The sequence below is a fragment of the Oncorhynchus keta genome, chromosome 34 (genome assembly GCF_023373465.1).
Source record: "Oncorhynchus keta strain PuntledgeMale-10-30-2019 chromosome 34, Oket_V2, whole genome shotgun sequence".
In the NCBI taxonomy this organism is placed as follows: domain Eukaryota; kingdom Metazoa; phylum Chordata; class Actinopteri; order Salmoniformes; family Salmonidae; genus Oncorhynchus; species Oncorhynchus keta.
The window spans coordinates 47,382,763-47,405,275 of record NC_068454.1 but is presented as its reverse complement, the minus strand read 5'-3'; the positions used below and the strand labels follow the sequence as shown (position 1 = coordinate 47,405,275).

At 42.2% G+C, this 22,513-nt stretch overlaps 1 protein-coding gene across 1 annotated transcript; it reads left to right on the top strand.

Moving 5' to 3' along the window:
• The first annotated feature begins 5,425 nt into the window (after positions 1-5,425).
• On the top strand, positions 5,426-21,492 carry crlf2 (cytokine receptor like factor 2). The gene is made up of 6 exons (XM_035749131.2): positions 5,426-5,807; positions 15,021-15,166; positions 18,386-18,545; positions 18,741-18,837; positions 18,964-19,042; positions 19,269-21,492. Exons 1-6 carry the CDS (start codon positions 5,678-5,680, stop codon positions 19,482-19,484), a joined length of 828 nt encoding a protein of 275 aa, XP_035605024.1. The 5' UTR covers positions 5,426-5,677; the 3' UTR covers positions 19,485-21,492.
• The last annotated feature ends 1,021 nt before the right edge of the window (positions 21,493-22,513 follow it).

The following is a 22,513-nucleotide window of genomic DNA, read 5'->3' as shown; positions in this document are numbered from 1 at the left end:
TTAATTGGAACATGTTATATCGTTTTCATACTGCTTCACATACTACTTTTGCCTTAACCACACAATACACATATTGAACGCTCTACTAACCTACATCATTTGACTTAGAAACTGCTAATTTATTTATGTAGCCTAATAGTAACATTAATTACCCATACATCACAATTAAATTTTTTGAAAATGGAACACAGAAATATCTCATTTACATTAGTAGTTAAACCTGAGTCAATACTTTAGAAGCACCTTTGGTGGCGATTACAGCTTTGAGTCATCATGGGTATGTCTGTATCAGCTTTGCACATCGGGATTTGGTGATTTTCTCCCATTCTTTGCAGATTTTCTCAAGTTCTGTTAGTTAGATGGGGAGCGGCAGTGAACAGCAATCTTCAAGTCGTTCCACAGATTTTCAATGGAATTCAAGTCTGGGCTTTGGCTGGGCCCCGGACTTTCACATTCTTATTCTGTGTTGCTTTGGCTGTAACCTTGGGTCCATTGTCCTGTTGGAATGTAAATCTATGCCCCATTCTAATGTCGTTTTCACTCTGAAGCAGGTTCTCATCAAGGATTTGCCTGTATTTGGCTCCATTCATTGTTCCCTCTATCCTTACCAGTCTCCTAGTCCCTGCTGCACTGATGCTGCCCCCACCATGCTTCATGGTAGGGATGTTGTTAGACGGGTGATGAGCTGTGCCTGTTTCTTCCCCCAGACATGGTGCTTTGCAGTAAAATGTTTGTCTCATCAGATCACAGAACATTTTGCCTTATGCTCTGTGCCTTTTTCTCAGGAGTGGCTTCCGTCTGGCCACTCTCCCATAAAGGCCAGAATGGTAAAGTGCTGTAGAGATTGTTGTCCTTCTGTTCTCCAGTTCTGTCAGAGAGGTCATTGGGTTCTTGGTCACCCTGACCAAGGTCCTTCTTGCTCGGTTGTTCAGTTTGGTCGGATGGTCCGCTCTAGGCAGTCTGGGTAGTTTCATATTTTTTTAAATGATGAGACCACTGTGCTCTTGGAAACTTTCAACACACTAGAAATTGATTCATACCCTTCCCCAGATATATGCCTTATCACAATTCTGTCTTGGAGATCTACGGACAGTTCCTTGGACTTCATAGCATAGTTTCTGCTCTAACATGCACTGTCAACTGTGGGACCTTATATAGACGCGTGTGTTTCCTTCCAAATTTTATTTTAGCGCTATTTTACCAGGTAGGTTGACTGAGAACACATTCTCATTTACAGCAACAACCTGGGGAACAGTTACAGGGGAGAGGAGGGGGATGAATGAGCCAATTATACTGTAAATAATGTCCAAACAATTGAATTGGCCACAGGTTGACTCCAATCATGTTGTTGTGACATCTCAAGAAGGATCAATAGCAATGTGTTGTGAATACTTATGTAAATGAGATATTTCTGTATGTAATTTTCAATTCATTTGTTACCCTTTCTAAAAACATGTTTTCACTTTGTCATTATGCGGTATTGTGTGGAGATTGTTCAGAAAAGGGGATAAGTTAAGCGGTATGAATGCTTTCTGAAGGCACTGTATCATTAGTCTTTCTTTCTGGATATTTTGCCAAAAAGTCCTCCCCCAATAACGGAAGGAAACACAGCAACAGATATGACTTGTTCTAGGCTTTTTTTTTGTTCTTTTTTTTTGACGTATATTGTAACTCGAGCTCCGTCTTGTCTGCTGAGAGGAACCTGAGGTCTGGGTTGTGGTTGACACCTGTGGAACTATTACACTAAACACAAGTTGTCATGACGTCACTGTTCCCATGACAATGATTATAATCTGATCTCTATCAAATATGGTGAATTTTACTGTGTATGCGGAGAACTACATCAATAGGCAACAATATTCTGCTTTTCAAATCTATAGTTACATGTATGAACATAATTATTTTACTACATCTGGCAGGATGTAATTTCCTTTCAAATAATTCACGAGAACATTCGTAACCCTTTGCATACCAAAAAACAAATAGACAACTTAGCCTATGTGGTTTGTGTTGAGTAGATATTTATGTTGGCTACGGAGTGCACTGTGAATCTGTTTTTGTGCAAGTGCAAGTGAAGTTGGTGGCCCTCAGCCACAGATAACAGAATGCTGCTGGTTAAAACAGACGAGGCAGTAGCTCTCTCTCGCTGTGATATGCTGACCCCTGCTCTTAACCCCCATACTATTTTTAACCCCCAACCCACCCAGAGAACTTAATGATGTTCATCTCCTGCTGGTCCCACGGCAAATGCCTTGTCTTTATTGTTCCGTCATCTCTTATCCTGCCAAAGCTTTGATTCATTTTCTCTTTCACCCTTTTCGCTAAACATATCATGTGAATTTGGAGCTTTGTTCCTGACAGGCCTTGTCTTACCTTGCTCTCACCACAGGCTCCAATCTCTTCCCAGAGGATGCATGCAGTGGAGGAGGAGAGGAAGTCTGCGGGATTCAAAGACTTTACCTATCCTCTCCGTTTTCTTTCTTTGACTCTTTGCTTTTCTTCCCCCTCCCTACGTTGACCTGTTCTGTCTGTGAGTGTCTGACGCCTCTCATCCCGAACCCACAGCCCAGCCCAGGAGTAGCATGAGTAGAGAGTCAAGGCAGAGGAACTGCAGCCCTGGTGTGCAGGTTTTTGTTCCAGCCTAGCTCTTAATTGTTTTCAACTTGATTGAGATCTTTTTGGACGATTATGATTAGTTTATTATTTGAGACAGGGGTGCTGAACTGGAAAAAAATGTTGGGTATTTTAAATTGTCACAATTGTTTGTATGTTTTGGTTTGGATTCACAGTCCAGTGTGGAAACTAAGAGTAGCCAGTGAGTGTGTAATAGAAAGTGTATCGTGCAAGGAAGGCCCCAGGGTTCGGGTCTGGAAGCACGCTTTCCACTGCATCTACAGGCTAGCTCCAGTATTGTAGTTTAGCTGAAATCTAGCCCAAAAAGACAATTCCCATAGATGACCCCAGAGAAGTCAAATTTGAAAATTTGCAATACCATGTAGTGGTTTCTGTTACAGCAACACAGATCTACATATCCTCAACACTACCAAACAGAAGTTAAATGCACAGAAGTCAAATGCTAAGTACATGCATTAACACAACAGGCACATTTCCAGACCACATTAAAATATCACGACTGATATGACTAGAGCACTGCGACACACCTCTGGCCCCTATCCTACAGAGGGGAAGAGAGGGGAAGAGAGGGGAAGAGAGAGAAAGAGAGAACGAGAGCGTGGCTATCATCTCTGTCTTCCCCCCTCTTCCTCCTCCTAATACTGGGGACAGCTTCTAAGTAATGTTGTTGTCTGGCTGAGGTGAGATGTTCACAGAACTGTCTGATGGGCTGTGGAGATAAACGGTTCACACTCAGCCTCCTGCATGTCACAGAGTCAACTGTAATTAGTGGCTGTGGAAACTGTGGGGAAATGTTTTTATTTGACCAAAAAAACTAAACATGCAATGCATTTAAAATTCCTTGAGGATAACACAAAAACATTTAAAAACGTATTTCCATTGTTGTCCTCTTGTTGATTTGATCACGAGCGCCTTTGGAATTGTTTGGTTTCCATCCAAGTGTTGATGGTTTGATTGAGAATGGGTGGCCAGGGTGAACTTGCATTGTGTTATCATGGTCATGGAACAAAAAAATCATAATTGAAAACATTTAAAGACTTTTTTGAAGGGGATAAGGATGATTTTTATGTCGATGTATGATTACTATCATACTCATTCACATTAGGATAAAAATGCCTTAGTGATTTTACAGCTTTGGGCACAATTGTAGGTAGCATCTGCTTGTGCAGCCATTTCACAGTGGTGGTGTCTGAAATTTGTCTTGCCTACTACTTATTTAAACTGCATACTGTGTACTCATTTTGCTACATACTATTTAGAACATACTGTTTAGTGAAAACGTATGCAGTAAGCAACAAATACTAACATACTACTCATCCATACTGAGAAGGTGTCACCTGAATGTGCAATTGCGCTTTTCCCAGTGCTTAATTTGAGCTGGATCCTGCACCTCTCCATTTTGGACTGTTTCTTTCCAAAACCAATTTGAGATTCATTTTTTATGATCTCTCTATGCTGTGATAGACGTGAGCCTACAACTCTCATCTCTACAGCGTTGCACTTCATCATTTATTTCCTTATAGAATCATAGCCGTGTGAAGGGTTCTGGAGGAGCTGCAGCACCCGTGATAAATTGAAGTAAATTTGCTCAAGTTATAGAGTTACTGCTATCTGTTCAGAAAGAAATGAAATCATTTAGAATAGCCTACTACATCATGAAAATGCCTATAATTAGCCACAGAGGAACAATAGCTTCTTAAAAAATTGCCTAGCTGTGAATTCGATCATATATATTAGAGGTTGTACAACAAATGGAATCTTAGCATATCGATAATCTTGTTCCCAGACTCACTTCCGCCCCAATTGTGAGGAGAAACTGGTGGACCAATGCATCAGACTTGGCCTTTGTTAGCCAATAAGAAAGACTTGTGAAACTCCTGCCATGATAGGAATTGGTTTAATCGGCTAAATCTACCAACCAATCATATTCCACAACACCTTCCCTCACTTGTCTTGTACACCTCTGTCATATCGGTCCAACATCTTGGCATTAAAGATATTGTGTTTGTAACTCTTATTGGGATAGTATTCCCCACGAGCGCAACACACATCGACCACCGATTTAAAGGGTGTAGTCATTATTCTCCTCAGTGAAGCCATAGTATGGTAGGGCCTGTAGTTTTGTCTCTCTTTGAGGCCAAGGGGAATGCTTTTGCTAGCACACCACAAGTTCCTGAACCAAGCCTTGCAGTCATTTGATTCGCAAAAAGTAAATAACAAATACTTTACTCAGTAGGTTCCCTCCCATAACATTCTATAGTCACTCCCACAGCGATATCTCTCATCAGTGGTGCTGTGATGGAGAGCAAACTTTTCACTCGCAGACTGTCCAGTCTGCTCAGGTCAGGTGATTGAAAATCTTGAGAGAAGAAGTTAGGGGAGCTTTGATACAACAAAGCGTCAATATGAAATCAAAATGGTTTGTGTCCTATCCCGTTGACCCCTAATTTTGAGGGGTCATTTTGCCCCTAATACTGGTATTTGTGAGCGAAGAAGAGAGCCTCGTCACACGTCGAATCACTGCAAGGTTATTGTGCCTTTGTTTACCTCTAACACTAACACATTTTTCCCCTACTACCGGCCTTTGGTAGGGGGTAACAAGGTGGGCATCAAGTATCTGGGGAGACCCCTGTGTGTGGGTACGGATGCCCTTTTATAGGCAGAAGAGCAGGAATACACTGTAGCATCATGGGTACTACAGGAAGGCAGTGGGAGGCATAGGAAAATATTAAATATGACATTTGACTGGTGAGGCATCACACGTCAGAATATGAGCCACCTCTGAGTTAGGTGGAGGTGTCTTGATGTGGTTGACACTGACTTCTGTGGGGACTAGTGACAGTAGCTCAGATTTTGAGTGTGTGTTTGTGAATCTAACGTTCAGGATATAGAGAGTTTTTTTAGGAGCAGAGGGCAGGTGCCTTCACGTGTTTGTGCCTGCATACAGAGGGTTCAGGAGTGTTTATCTGCAGAGTAAGGGGGGCAAGTGTGTGTGTGTGGAGTGTTGTGTATGTGTAGGGATATTTTTTTAGGGTAGCATGCCATGTGTACCAGTGCTCTCTTCGCTTGGCTCTTGTCTATGCTGGTGCTCTGCTCCGAAGCTAGGAAAGACCATCCAAAGAAGACCAAAGAAAGAAGAATACCATTAGATCATCAAAAGTCCATTAGAGAAGGTAAGAGGTGCTTTACTGTAAATGATCAGGTTACCGTTCATAATTAGCATTTTATGATGAAAATATTCACACATTGGTGCCACTCTATACTGTGCCAGGGTAAGAATCAGCTATGGTCTTTAGGAATAATGTGCACAGTAGTTAACACAAAATGAGTTACCTGCAAAATATATCAGGTTGCCACAGCAAACCATCTCCAAACAAAATACACAAGTCTGTTTTCCAAAACTCTTTAGGAGTTCCTTTCCCCCTCTCTTTCATGATCGCGGATTGCATACCTGGGCTCAAATAGCATACAGTTTCTTTCAAATACTGTATCTTTTCCGTGCTTGATTCAGCTTGCCCGGCGCAATGGAATCAATGCAATAGTCCCAAACGTGCAAAGCTCAACATGCTCAAAATATTTGAAAGAAAACAAATAATATTTGCACTTAGCGTAAATGTATGTCAAAAGCAGCAGAGTTCTAGGATCCCAAGGCAAACACAGCCACAGAGACAGGTATGTACAATGAAAAAGGTTATTTATTAAAGGTTCATGATTACAAAGTGACAACCCACTGGGCACAGACATCATTTCAATGTATAGTTTTGATTTACATTTGGTTGAGTTGACAACTAACATGAATTCAATATGAAATCAACAAAAAAATGTCACCATGTCTTCAGAGTTTGGTTAAAAGTTGGGCGAAAAAAAATCCCAAAATCCTTTACGTTAGTGCTAGTGGATCACTACTCTGAATAGCTTGTTCCATCTCATCCCACAGACAATCAGTTAGATTGAGATCTGGTAACCTGGCAGGTCACTGCATTAAGCTGAATTCACTGTCATGAGGCATTATCCTGCTGAAAAAAAACATTGCAGATGGATACACTGCTGCCATGAAGGGATGCACCTTATTGGCAATGATTTTCAGATATCCTGTGGCATTCAAAACGTTGCTCAACTTTTATCAAGGCCCAAATGTGTGCCATGAAAACACACCCCACACCATCACACCACCACCACCACCAGCCTGCAATGTTGACAGGTGGCATGATGTATGCACCTACCTCATGTGGGTTTCTCCATACTCTAGTCCTCACATCAGCGTGAAACAGCAGGAACCGGGATTCATCAGACTAGGCAATGTTTTCCAATTCTCCAGTGTCCAACGTTTTCGTTCGTTAGCCCACTGCAACCGCGATTTCTTGATTTTAGCTGAAAGTGGAAATCTATAAGGTCGTCAGCTGCCATAACCCATTCAAGTCAAGGTACGATGAGTTGTGCATTCTTTTATGGGTCTTTGGGCACCAGTGATGTACTGGACTGTCAGTTGACTGTCTGTAGCCCGTCTGTTTCTCTGCACAATGTGTCAGCCTCCTTTCATCAATGACCTGCTTTTGACCACTGGCCTGCCGTTGACTGGATGTCCTTTGTGTGGTGGACCATTCTTGATACACACGGGAAACTGTTGAAAAACCCAGCAGCACCTGGCACCTACTACCATACCCCGTTCAAAGGCCCTTACATCGTTTGTCTTTCCCATTCACCCTCTGAATGGCACACATACAAAATCCATGTCTCAATTGTCTCAAGGCTTAAAAATCCTGTCTTCTCCCCTTCAGCTACACTAATTTGAAGTGGATTTAACAGGTGACATCAATAAGGGATCATAGCTTTTATCTGGATTCACCTGGTCAATCTACGTCTATGTCATGGAAAGAGCATTCCTAATGGTTTTGTACACAGTGTATTGTACCAGTCAAAAGTTTTTCTTTATTTTTTACTATTTTCTACATTGTAGAAAACTATGAAATAACACATGGAATCATGTGACCTGGCCTCCACAATCACCAGACCTCAACTCACCTGAGGCAGCACTCCATCACTCTCCTTCTTGGTCAAATAGGCCGTAACCATGCTGGAGGTGTGTTGGGTCATAGTCCTGTTGAAAACAAATTATAGTCCCACTAAGCGCAAACCAGATGGGATGGCGTATCCCTGCAGAATGTTGTGGTTGCCATGCAGGTTAAAGTGTGCCTTGAATTCATAATAAATCACTGAGTGTCACCAGCAAAGCACCCCCACACCATCACACCTCCTCCTCCATGCTTCACGTGGGAACCACACATGTGGAGATCATCGGTTCACCTACTCTGCATCTCATCAAAGACAGAGCGGTTGGATCCAAAAATCTCAAATTTGGACTCATCAGACCAAAGGACAGATTTCCACCGGTCTAAATGTCCATTGCTGTTTCTTGGCCCAAGCAAGTCTCTTCTTATTATTGGTGTCCTTAAGTAGTGGTTTCTTTGTAGCAATTCTACCATGATTCCTTTAGTCTCCTCTGAACAGTTGATGTTGAGATGTGTATGTTACTTGAACTCTGAAGCATTTATTTGGGCTGCAATTTCTGAGGCTGAACTTATTATCTGCAGCAGAGCTAAATCTGGGTCTTCCTATCCTGTGTCGGTCCTCATGAGAGTACGTTTCATCATAACGCTTGATGGATTTTGTGACTGCACTTGAAGAAACTTTCAATGTTGTTGAAGTTTTCCGGATTTACTGACCTTCATGTCTTAAAGTAATGATGGACTGTCGTTTTTCTTTGCTTATTTGAGCTGTTCTTGCCATAATATGGACTAGCAGGACAACTTCTGGTGAAACTGGAGGGCGAGCAATTCAAATATATAATCATAAAAATTATGGATATTAAACATTTAGGTATATACAAGTGTCTTATATCGGTTGAAAGCTTAAATTCTTGTTAATCTAACTGCACAGTCCGATGTACAGTAGCCATTACTGCGAAAGCATTGCCATGCGATTGTTTGAGGACAGCACCCTACATACAAATATTTTTCCACTGGCACAGGTTTCATAAATTCACAAACAGCGATTAAATATTCACTTACTTTTTGAAAATCTTCCTCTGATTTGTCATCCAAAGGGTCCCAGCTATAACATATTATGTTGTTTTGTTACATAAAATCATTTTTTATATCCCAAAACGTCTAGTTGGCACCATCGATTTGAGTAATCCACTTGTTCAACATGCAGAGAAAGGAATCCTAAAATCTACCGCTACACTTTGTTAACTTGTAGTGACACCCCATCCCGTGAACGGGACCGTTGTCATCATCTGACACTAATTAGCATAACGCAACGGACATAAATCTTCCTAGAAAATCTTCCTATTCATGAAAATAACAAGTTAAATATATTGGAACACAGCTTAGCCTTTTGTTAATCACCCTGTCATCTCAGATTTTCAAAATATGCTTTACAGCCCATGCTAGACAAGCATTTGTGTAAGTTTATCATAGCCTAGCATAGCATTATGCCTTGCTAGCAGCAGGCAACCTTGTCACGAAAATCAGAAAAGCAATCAAATTAAATAGTTTACCTTTGATGAACTTCTGATGTTTTCACACACGAGACTCCCATTTTTTCCCAAAATATTATTTTTGTAGGCGAAATATTTCCGTTTGTTCTTCACGTTTGGCTGAGAAATCGCCCGGAAATTGCGGTCACCACAACGCCGAAAAATATTCCAAATTAGCTCCATAATATCGACAGAAACATGGCAAACTTTGTTTAGAATCCATCCTCAAGGTGTTTTTCTAATATCTATTCGATAATATATCCGTCGGGACAATTCGTTTTTCACAAGGACCGATTGGAGTAATGGCTACCTCTGAGCCACCATGTGACCACTTACGCAATGTGGCCGCCTACAGCTATTCTTCAACAGAAATGCGTAAAACTACGTCACAATGCTTTAGACACCTTGGGGAATACGTAGAAAGCGTAAGCTCGTTGATGGTACATTCACAGCGGAATAGGGAGTTATTGTAACGCAGCGCTTTCAAAACCTGGTGCACTTCCCGTTTGGATTTTTCTCAGGCTTTTGCCTGCAACATCAGTTCTGTTATACTCACAGACAATATCTTTTATAGTTTTGGAAACGTTAGTTGTTTTCTATCCAAAGCTGTCAATTAATCATATTCTAGCATCTTTTCCTGACAAAATATCCCGTTTAAAACGGGAACGTTTTTTCCCCAAAAATTTAAATACTGCCTCCTAACACCAAGAGGTTGAAACAAGTCAAAATATGTTTCCATTGACTCCTCAGATACCCTACAACGTAATCAAACTATAATATTTCATACGGAAAGAATTATGTTCAATAGGAAACCGATATTAGCATCTTGTCTTCATCGCACGCACACATGAATTTCCAATAGTGTGTCCCATTACTAAAACAAATTATTCTTACTAATTTTGGAAGAAACAAGCCTGAATCCTTGAACATAGAGTGCTGACACCCTGTGGAAGCCATAGGAATTGCATACTGGGAGGTATATTTCATTATTTCCCTATACTTTCCACTGTAAGAGCTGGTCTCTCAAAAACAAAACATTTCCAGTTGGTTTTTCTTTGGGTTTTCTCCTAAGATATCTATTGTGTTATAGTCTCATATATTATTTTAACATTTCTACAAACTTCAAAGTGTTTTCTTTCCAATGGTACCAATTATATTATACATGCTTCAGGGCCTGAGCAACAGGCAGTTTACTTTGGGCATGTCAGGCAGGCGGAAATTGAGAAAAAATAACCCTAGCCTGGAGAAGTTAAAAAAATTGTATCTGTTTGGGCTTCTTTCGGTCCATTTGCAGTCTGCAAATGATTTGTAATTAGGGGTGTATCTGAGCTCCATCAGCTAGGACTTGACATTGGTTAATCAAATCTCCCCATTCATTCTCAATTTTGCATTCCTTCCCAAACAGCTACAACTGTATATTCATTTCCACATCAAGTCTTCTCTTCAGTTGGGCTTGGGGATGGAACATCTGTTGAACATCTGAGCTTGTGGTCGTTTTGGGGGGAAGGGTGGGGAGTGTGTATGAGTGGTGTGTGTATCCCACATCTGTTGCTATGGGGTAATGGTCTTTGGATATAGCATGAATCACAATAGTTGTTCGCCAAAATAATAATTGCTTTCCAAAATGTAATTTTTGTAATGGCAATCCTGGTTTTAGGTAACAACTCTTTCATATGAACTGTCTACATTATTATGAATAATTGTGTTAATTGTGGAAATAGATTAAGATATGCTAATTTGTTAAATATATATAGCTGTATTTGTTAAATAACTGTATACAATACAATCGAGGAGGGTGTTGGAAATTATGTTGGCAGTTAATCTGCTTCTGTTCTGTGAGTGGCACTGTGTGCTCTTTTTAAAGGATGGGTCCCCATTTCTCAAAGGCCCTAGGATCCAGGTGGACAGGGGTGGTCTGCCTGTCCCTGGGACAACAACCCAACTTGGGATGGGGGGAGGTTTTAGCAGGTGAAATACTGGAGAACTTACTTAGTAGCAGTGCAAATTTCATATAACAGCTATATGGACACTAAATCATCATGGTACTTTTTCATGGTAAGTTTACAAACCATATTATACTAGAATTAAATATTGCATCTTATTATGGTGAAATACAGTGCATTTTGAAAAGTATTCAGACCCCTTAACTTTTCCCACATTTTGTTATGTTATTTTATTCTAAAATTGATTAAATAGTTATTTTTCCCTCATCAATCTACACACAATACCCCATAATGACAAAGCAAAAACAGGTTTTAGATATGTTACCCAATTTATATATATATATATACAGTGTGGAGAACAAGTATTTGATATACTGCTGATCTTACAAAGCATGTAGAGGTCTGTTATTTTTTATCATAGGTACACTTCAACTGTGAGAGGCGGAATCTAAAACAAAAATCCAGAAAATCACATTGTATGATTTTTAAGTAATTCATTTGATTTATTACATGACATACGTATTTGATCACCTACCAACCAGTAACAATTCCGGCTCTCACAGACCTGTTAGTTTTTCTTTAAGAAGCCCTCCTGTTCTCCATTCATTACCTGTATTAACTGCACCTGTTTGAACTCGTTACCTGTATAAAAGACACCTGTCCACACACTCAATCAAACAGACTCCAACCTCTACACAATGGCCAAGACCAGTGAGCTGTGTAATGACATCAGGGATAAAATTGTAGACCTGCACAAGGCTGGGATGGGCTACAGGACAATAGGCAAGCAGCTTGGTGAGAAGGCAACAACTGTTGGCGCAATTATTTGAAAATGGAAGAAGTTCAAGATGACGGTCAATCACCCTCGGTCTGGGGCTCCATGCAAGATCTCACCTCGTGGGGCATCAATGATCATGAGGAAGGTGAGGGATCAGCCCAGAACTACACGGCAGGACCTGGTCAATGACCTGAAGAGATCTGGGACCACAGTCTCAAAGAAAACCATTAGCAACACACTACGCCGCCATGGATTAAAATCCTGCAGCGCACGCAAGGTTCCCCTGCTCAAGCCAGCGCATGTCCAGGCCCGTCTAAAGTTTGTCAATGACCATCTGGATGATCCAGAGGAGGAATGGGAGAAGGTCATGTGGTCTGATGAGACCAAAATAGAGCTTTTTGGTCTAAACTCCACTTGCTGTGTTTGGAGGAAGAAGGATGAGTACAACCCCAAGAACACCATCCCAACAGTGAAGCATGGAGGTGGAAACATCATTCTTTGGGGATGCTTTTCTGCAAAGGGGACAGGACGACTGCACCATATTGAGGGGAGGATGGAGGGGGCCATGTATCACGAGATCTTGGCCAACAACCTCCTTCCCTCAGTGAGAGCATTGAAGATGGGTCGTGGCTGGGTCTTCCAGCATGACAACGATCCGAAACACACAGCCAGGGCAACTAAGGAGTGGCTCCGTAAGAAGCATCTCAAGGTCCCAAGTTGGCCTAGCCAGTCTCCAGACCTGAACCCAATAGAACATCTTTGGAGGGAGCTGAAAGTCTGTATTGCCCAGCGACAGCCCCAAAACCTGAAGGATCTGGAGAAGGTCTGTATGGAGGAGTGGGCCAAAATCCCTGCTGCAGTGTGTGCAAACCTGGTCAAGAACTACAGGAAACATATGATCTCTGTAATTGCAAACAAAGGCTTCTGTACCAAATATTAAGTTCTGCTTTTCTGATGTATCAAATACTTATGTCATGCAATATAATGCAAATTAATTACTTAAAAATCATACAATGTGATTTTCTGGATTTTTGTTTTAGATTCCGTCTCTCACAGTTGAAGTGTACCTATGATATAAATTACAGACCTCTACATGCTTTGTAAGTAGGAAAACCTGCAAAATCGGCAGTGTATCAAATACTTGTTCTCCCCACTGTATAAAGAAAGAAATATCACATTTACATAAGTATTCAGACCCTTTACTCTGTACTTTGTTAAAGCACCTTTGGCAGCGATTTCAGCCTCAAGTCTTCTTGGGAATGATGTTACTAGCTTGGCACACCTGTATTTGGGGTGTTTCTCCCATTCTTCTCTGCAGATCCTCTCAAGCTCTGTCAGGTTGGATGGGGAGCGTCAGCTGCACAGCTGTTTTCAAGTCTCTTCAGAGATGTTGATTGGTCTCTGGCTAGGCTACTCAAGGACATTCAGGACATTCAAGGACATTCAAGGACATTTATTCTCCCGAAGCCACTCCTGCATTGTCTTGGCTGTGTGCTTAGGGTCCTTTTGGAAGGTTAATCTTCACCCCAGTCTGAGGTCCTGAGTGCTCTGGAGAAGGTTTTCATCACGGACCTCTCTGTACTTTGCTCCGTTCACCTATCCCTTGATCTTGACTAGTCTCTCAGTCCCTACTGCTTAAAAACATCCCCACAGCATGATGCTGCCACCACCATGCTTCACTGTAGGGATGGTGCCAGGTTTCCTTCAGATGTGAAGCTTGGCATTCAGGCCAAAGAGTTCAATCTTGGTTTCATCAGACCAGAGAATCTTGTGTCTCATTGTCTGAGAGTCCTTTGCGTGCCTTTTGGCCAACTCCAAGTGGCCTGTCATGTGCCTTTTACTGAGGAGTGGCTTCTGTCTGGCCACTCTACCATAAAGGCCTGATTGGTGGAGTGCTGCAGTGATGTTTGTCCTTCTGGAAGGGTCTCCCATTTCCACAGAGGAACTCTGTCAGAGTGATCATTGGGTTCTTGGTCACCTCCCTGAACAAGGCCCTTCTCCCCCGATTGCTCAGCTTGGTCAGGCGGCCAGCTCTAGGAAGAGTTTTGGTGTTTCCCAACTTCTTACATTTAAGAATGATGGAGGCCACTGTGTTCTTGGGGACCATCAATGCTGCAGAAATTCTTTAGTACTCTTCCCCAGATCTGTGCCTCAATCACAAAAAAATACAGTTTTATATCTTAATGTTTGAAGCCTGAAATGTGGCAAAAGGTCGCAAAGTTCAAGGGGGCCGAATACTTTCGCAAGGCACTGTATATAGCCACCCCTCCCTTCTTTTGTCAGCCTATCACATCTGAAAATGTTGCAATGTCCATTTCAATGTTGTTCTCCATGATTGAGCCATTTAGCTAGGTCTCTGTGTGAACCAGAATGTCAGGGTTCGTGTCATGCACCCAGACATCCAGAAGGTCCATATTTGACATCAAGCGTTGTACGTTTATGTGTAACAACCCTTCAACATTGTTTTACTTAGTTACTCTACACCACTGCCACATCCACATGGTACGAGTGGTAACTGAATGGTTTAATGAGCATGAAAAAAAGCATACAGCTCTCTATAAAAGCACACACCCGATAAAAAAACGAACTGTTTTTGCTTTGTCATTATGGGGTATTGTGTGTACATTGATGAGGGAAAAAACGATTTAATCAATTTTAGAATGAGGATGTAACTTAACAAAATGTGGAAAAAGTCAAGGGGTCTGAATACTTTCCGAAGGCACTGTATATGGCTTTCTTGACTTTTTTGCAAGCAATTATTTAATAACAACAATTGGGTGGGCTTTAATAATGTATTATAATATATGTTATGTCTCTATATGAAGGGCATTTTTCACTGATAAAAAATGGCTGCCATTTATCAGGATCATTACCATATGACAATTAGACATTAGGGGGTCACACATGGTTATGACAAGTCTTACAATGCATAGCCAAACCACAGCATAATGACATAATAATGCATTCATTTTTTCTCATATCCTAAATTACTATATTATTTCTTACGGATCCTATCCATAACACTGGACTGTTGAGGCCTCATCCAAACTGACAGGGTATTAAAGCTATTTGGGACCTTAACCTTTTTATATAACCCTAAAAGTGACTGACAACATTTTTTCCCCAGCTATAAACCCAAACAACATTTGTTTGGACCTATCTGACAGCTCTGATGCTGTCTTTGTGTCGTGGAGGAACCCTAACCGTGTAGTAGGAGACCACTGCTATGAGAGCACACTACAATACAGGAACCACTGTGACACGGACTGGCAGGTACAGGACTTTCAATGCTCTTCTAAGTTCCTACAGAGAGAAACTATTTTAGGACGCATGTTAGCTATCGTAGGATAATAACTAAAGAAATGAAAATGGTTGCTACCATAGAAACAGAAGGTTGCTGTCTGCTCCTTTTTCTCAGTCCCTAATAAACGGTCAGTCACAGGTGCATACGTTTCGAACAGAAAGATAAATACCCACACACTGCCAAAGGGTTTAAAAAAAATCCAATATAGAGGCTCAGATATCTTGCCATTGCCAGCTTACGTAAATATGTGGAAACAGATTATATTGATACTAACAGATACTAGATATGAATTACAGTGCATTCGGAAAGTATTCAGACCCCTTGACTTTTTCCACATTTTGTTACGTTGCAACCTTATTCAAAAATAATCTGATAAATCTAAACACAATACCCCATAATGACAATGCAAAAACAGATTTTAAGAAATTTTCCCAAATGTATTAAACATAATGCTGAAAAACCTTATTTACATAAGTATTCAGACTCAAAATTGAGCTCAGGTACATTCTGTTTCCATGATCGTCTTGATTGGAGTCCACTTGAGTTCAATTGATTGGACATGATTTGGAAAGGAACACACCTCTCTATATAAGGTCCCACAGTTGACAGTGCATGTCAGAGCCAAAACCAAGCCATGAGGTGAAAATAATTATCTGTAGAGCTCGGAGACAGGATTGTGTCGAGACACAGATCTTGGAAAGGTTAGCAAAAAACGTCTGCAGTATTGAATACCCCAAAGAACACAGTGACCTCCATCATTTTTAAATGGAATAAGTTTGTAACCACAAAGACTCTTCCTAGAGCTGGCCGCCTGGCCAAACTGAGCCATCGGGGTGAAGGGCCTTGGACAGGGGGCTGACCAAGAACCCAATGCTCACTCTGACAGAGATCCAGAGTTTCTCTGTGGATATGGGAGAACCTTCCAGAAGGACAACCATCTCTGCAACACTCCACCGATCTGGCATTTATGGTAGAGTGGCCAGACGGAAGCCACTCCTCAGTAAAAGGCACATGACAGCCCGCTTGAAGTTTTCCAAAAGACACGTAAAGGACTTTCAGACCATGAGAAACAAGATTCTCTGGTCTGATAAAACCAATATTGAACTATTTTGCCTGAATGCCAAATGTCACGTCTGGAGGAAACCTGGCACCATCTTTATGGTGAAGCATGGTGGTGGCAGCATCATGCTGTGAGAATGTCCTTCAGCGGCTGGAACTGAGAGACTAGTCAGGATTGAGGGAAAGATGAACAGAGCAAAGTTGAGAGAGATCCTTGATGAATACCTGCTCCAGAGCACTCAGGACCTCAGACTGGGGCGAATTTTCACCTTCCAATAGGACAACGACCCTAAGCACACAGCCAAGATAATAGAAGAGTGGCTTCGGGAGAAGTCTCTGAATGTTCTTGAGTAGCCCAGCCAGAGCGCGGACTTGAACCAAATCGAACATCTTTGAAGAGACTTGAAAATAGCTGTGCAGCGACGCTCCCCATTCAAGCTGACAGAACTTGAGAGGATCTGCAAAGAGGAATGGGAGAAACTACATACACTCCCCAAATACAGTGCCTTGCAAAAGTATTCACCCCTTTGACTTACAAACCAAAATTAAAATACATTTTGGTTGGTTGGTATCATTTAATTTACACAACATGCCTACCACTTAGAAGATGCTAAATACTTTTTTATTGTCAAACAAACAAGAAATAAGACAAAAAAACTTGAAAACTTGAGCCTGCATAACCATCCACCACCCCAAAGTCAATATTTTGTAGAGACACCTTTTGCAGCAATTACAGCCGCAAGACTCTTGGGGTATATCTCTATATGCTTGGCACATCTAGCCACTGGGGTTTTTGCCCATTCTTCAAGTCAAAACTGCTCCAGCTCCTTCAAGTTGGATGGGTTCCGATGGTGTACAGCAATCTTTATGTCATACCACAGATTTTCAATTGGATTGAGGTCTGGGCTTTGACTAGGCCATTCCAAGACATTTAAATGTTTTCCCTTAAGCCACTCGAGTGTTGCTTTAGCAGTATGCTTAGGGTCATTGTCCTGCTGGAAGGTGAACCTCCATCACAGTCTCAAATAAATCTCTGGAAGACTGAAACAGGTTTCCCTCAAGAATGTCCCTGTATTTAGCGCTGCCCAGTCCCTGCCGATAAAAACATCACCACAGCATGATGCTGCCTCCACCATGCTTCACTGTGGGGATGGTGTTCTCGGGGTGATGAGAGGTGTTGGGTTTGTGCCAGACATAGCATTTTCCTTATGTTTGGTCAGTCTCCCACATGCCTTTTGGCGAACACCAAATGTGTTTGCTTATTTTTTTCTTAAAGCAATGGCTTTTTCTGGCCACTCTTCTGTAAAGCCCAGCTCTGTGGACTGTACGGCTTAAAGTGGTCCTATGAACAGACACTCCAATCTCTGCTGTGGAGCTTTGCAGCTCCTTCAGGGTTATCTTTGGTCTCTTTGTTGCCTCTCTGATTAATGCCCTACTTGCCTGGTCCTTGTGTTTTCGTGGGTGGCCCTTCCTTGGCAGGTTTTTTGTGGTGCCATATTCTTTACATTTTTTATTAATGGGTTAAATGGTGCTCCGTGGGATGATTGAAGTTTTGGATATTTATTTATAACCCAACCCTAATCTGTACTTCTCCACAACTTTGTCCCTGACCTGTTTGGAAAGCTCCTTGGTCTTCATGGTGCCGCTTGCTTGGTGGTGCCCCTTGCTTTGTGGTGTTGCAGACTCTTAGGACTTTCAGAACAGGTGTATATATACTAAGATCATGTGGCAGATCAGGTGACACAGATTGCACACAGGTGGACTTTATTTAATTTGTTTTGTGACTTCTGACGATAATTGGTTGCACCAGATCTTATTTAGGGGCTTCATAGCAAAGGGGGTGAATACATATGCACACACCTCTTTTCTCTTTTTAGAATTTTTTAAAACAAGTTATTTTATTTCACTTCACCAATCTGGCCTATTTTGTGTATGTCCATTACATTAAATCCAAATAAAAATCCATTTAAATTACAGGCTGTAATGCAACAAAATAGGAAAAATGCCACGGGGGTGAATACTTTTGCAAGGCACCGTGCATGGCTGTAATTTAACAAAATTTGGAAAAAGTCAGGGAGTCTGAATACTTTTCGAATGCACTGTATATTACTGTGTTTGATTCTGAACAGGTTGTTGTACTGAAGGAGTTCTCCTACCAGGTGGACAAGCCAGACAGGAAGAGGAGATATTACTTCAGGATACGGATGAGATATGACTGTCTGTTTGGTGATCTGAAGACTTGGAGTGGATGGACACCAACTAGATACTGGAGAAATGAGACCGAGACAGGTAGAGCGATTCTTTCTGCCTTTGGCTTTCTATGTTCCATTCCTTCTCCCCCTCACTTTCCTTTTATTTCTTACTCTCTCACATTTAACCATAGGTCAATTGTTTAGCCCATTAACAAAATAAGGGAACAGTAGTATATTTGATGAATGAGGCTAAAATGACTTTTTCAAATACTCATACTCTTTCTGTCAACAGGTCCCTGTGCCACAGAGATAAATGCCATTGTTTATGTTGTGACCATTTTACCTTTGTTGATCTGTTTCCTGCTGATAGTCACTTTCTCACAGAAAAGGCAAGTGGTCAAGTCTATTCTATTCTGCAATGATATGCTAACGATTAAAGAGCAATTTAGAATTGTGTAGATCCTGAGTAGGTCATACATACATTTAATCATAATGCAATAATTGTTTGCCAACAGGGTCAGAAGACTCTTCCTACCTCACATTCCAGACCCCAAACACACCTGTGAAACTCTCTTCAGTATGGACCAGTTTCAGGTAACAGACTGAAGTTATATTCATAGTTGATAATATAGTTTGGTAAACACTTACTTTACCTTTACTTTGAGGGGTATACGTAAAGCAGTCATAAAACCTGAATGAACAAGGTATTCTTCACAATACATCTATTTAACACCATTCATATAGAGTTTAAGTTCTACAGAGTTGCACCGACCTACAGTACCTCAATTAACCTCTTACCTTTCCATCTCTCTGTTGGCAGTGGCACAGTACTTTCACAGAGCCCAGTGTGGAATGTGAGACAGTTGACATAGAAATTGTCAGCACAGCAAAGACTGAGGAGGAAGAAGAAGCAGAGAGGGAAGATGGACAAGCTGAAGAAGAATCCACTCATATTGACCCGGTTTCTCATCTAACAGACCTAGGCCTCCAGAGTTACCCTGACTTGGAGGTCAATGGAACATACGTGTTCTGGTGAGGGACGGACCAAGATCTTCATTTCAAATTAACATTACTGAAATTGTGCTGATGAGGTGCTTGTGACGATGATGGCCTTGGACCAATGATGTACTGTATATGACTGTATGTGACATGATTGAACCAAAGGACTTGAAATTTTGCACACTGTTGTCTTTTTTGCACACTTGTATAGATTATTTGAAATCTTATTTATATCTTTATTTCTGATAGATTTGTATTTTACCTTTATTTAACCAGGCAAGTCAGTTAAGAACACATTCTTATTTTCAATGACGGCCTGGGAACAGTGGGTTAACTGCCTGTTCAGGGGCAGAACGACAGATTTGTACCATGTCAGCTCGGGGGGTTTGAACTCGCAACCTTCCGGTTACTGGTCCAACGCTCTAACCACTAGGCTACCCTGCCGTAGTACAATAAATAATAATAAGGACAAGTTATATTATATACTGAAAAAAAATATAAGAGCTGGCAACAATTTACAAAGATTTTACTGAGTTACAGTTCATATAAGGAAGTCAGTCAATTTAAATGAATTAATTAGGCCCTAATCTATGCATTTCACATGACTGGGAATACACAGATATGCATGTGTTGGTCACATATACCTTTAAAAAATAGTGCCTCACAATGAGCCTCAGGATCTCATCACGGTATTTCTGTGCATTCAAATTGCCATTGATAAAATATAATTTTGTTAGTTGTCTGTAGCTTGTGCCTGCCCATACCATAAGTCCACCACCACCATGGGGCACTCTGTTCATAACATTGACATCAGCAAACTGCTTGCCCACACAACGCCATACCCTTGGTCTGTGGTTGTGAAGCCGGTTGGATGTACTGCCAAATTCTAAAAACGATGTTGGAAGTGGCTTATGGTAGAGAAATTAGCATTCAATTCTCTGGTAACAGCTCTGGTGGATATTCCTGCAGTCAGCATGCCAACTGCACACTCTCCCTCAAAACTAGAGATATCTGTGGCATTGAGCTATGTGACAAAAAGTCACATTTTAGAGTGGCCTTTTATTGTCCCCCAGCACAAGGTACACCTGTGTAATGATCAGGCAATTTAATCCGTTGATATGCCACACCTGTTAGGTGGATAGATTATCTTGGCATAGGAGATATGCTCACTAACAGGGATGTAAACAACTTTGTGCACACACTTTTAGAGAAGTAAGCTTTCAGTGCATATGGAACATTTCTGGGATCTTTTATTTCAGCTCATGAAACATGGGACCAAATCAAATTGTATTGGTCACATTCACATGTTTAGCAGATTTTATTGCGAGTATAGCGAAATGCTTGTAACCAACACTTGACATGTTGCGTTTATATTTTTGTTCAGTGTATATTGTTGTTTTGACATATTCTGACACATTTTGTACATTTTGCAGCGTTAGTTAATACATACATGTTAAAAAATATGTTTTTGAATTATGTACATGTTATATCGTCTGGATGTTTATATTCTTTCGAGTGTTATAGAACGATAAACAAAGAATAACACAAACACAAATGTAAATGCTGAATAAAACATACAAAAAAAACAATAAACAAATAAAGGAATGGCTTAGCTTGAGAATATTTGGGGCTCATGATGTTGTGTAAGAGATTATGTTTTGAGCTCATGTAAGGGGTGCGTAACTGGTAGCAGTGAAGTCCCCCCTTGACGCGCGGCTTCAGCAGCGAGCTGACACCGGCCTCGGGGATGACCCGGAGGGCGAGGTGCACTGCGGTCCGGACGGAGACGGTGGAAATCCCGCAGCATAGAAGGGTCCAACACATCCTCCTCCGGAACCCAGTATCTCTCCTCCGGACCATACCCCTCCCAGTCCACGAGGTAGTGAAGGCCCCTCGCCCAACGTCTCGAATCCAGCATGGATCGAATGGAGAATGCCGGGGCATAGGGGGTGGAGGAACCTCCCGCACCTCAGCTTCCTGGAGCGGGCCAGCCACCACCGGCCTGAGGAGAGACACATGGAACGAGAGGTTAATGAGGTAATCGGGGGGAAGCTGTAACCTATAAAATACCTTGTTCACTCTCCTCAGGAATTTAAATGGCCCCACAAACCGCGGACCTAGCTTCCGACAGGGCAGGCGGAGGGGCAGGTTCCGGGTCGAGAGCCAGAACCGGTCCCCCGGTGCGAACACCGGAGCCTCACTGCGGTGACAGTCTGCACCAACTTTCTGGCGCAGCATGATGCGCTGAAGATGGACATGATCTCCTCCGCACGCCGGAACCAGTCATCCACCGCAGGAGCTTCGGTCTGACTCTGAGGCCAAGGAGCCAGAACTGGCTGATACCCCAACACACACTGGAAGGGAGAGAGGTTAGTGGAGGAGTGGCGGAGCGAGTTCTGGGCCATCTCTGCCCAGGGCACGAACGCTGCCCACTCCCCCGGCCGGTCCTGGCAATAAGACCTCAGAAGCCTACCCACATCCTGGTTAACTCTCTCTACCTGCCTGTTACTCTCGGGGTGAAAACCTGAGGTAAGGCTGACCGAGACCCCCAGACGTTCCATGAACGCCATCCAGACCCTCGACGTGAACTGGGGACCCCGATCAGACACTATATCCTCAGGCACCCCATAGTGCCGGAAGAGTAAACAGGGCCTCCTAGGGAGACCGGGTAAAGGGAGGAGACGACAGGACTTAGAAAAACGATCCACAACGACCAGGATCGTGGTGTTACCCTGTGAGGGTGGAAGATCGGTTATGAAATCCACCGACAGGTGCGACCACGGCCGTTGTGGAACGGGTAAGGGTTGTACTTACCTCTGGGCAGGTGCCTTAGAGCCCTTACACTGGGCGCACACCGAGCAGGAGGAAACATAAACCCTCACATCCTTAGCCAAAGTGGGCCACCAGTACTTCCCACTAAGACAGCGCACTGTCCGACCGATCCCAGGATGACCAGAGGAGGGTGACGTGTGGGCCCAATCATCCGGTCACGGACAGCAGATGGAACGTACAGACGTCCAGATGGACACTGAGGGGGAGCGGGCTCTGCACATAACGCCCGCTCAA

Bases quoted from the DNA above. Each gene is read 5' to 3' on its own strand.
- crlf2 (XM_035749131.2), top strand. From the start codon at position 5,678: ATGTGTACCAGTGCTCTCTTCGCTTGGCTCTTGTCTATGCTGGTGCTC. The intron at 5,808-15,020 runs GTAAGAGGTGCT...TTTTTTCCCCAG, and splicing joins TCAAAAGTCCATTAGAGAAG to CTATAAACCCAAACAACATT. The intron at 15,167-18,385 runs GTACAGGACTTT...GATTCTGAACAG, and splicing joins ACTGTGACACGGACTGGCAG to GTTGTTGTACTGAAGGAGTT.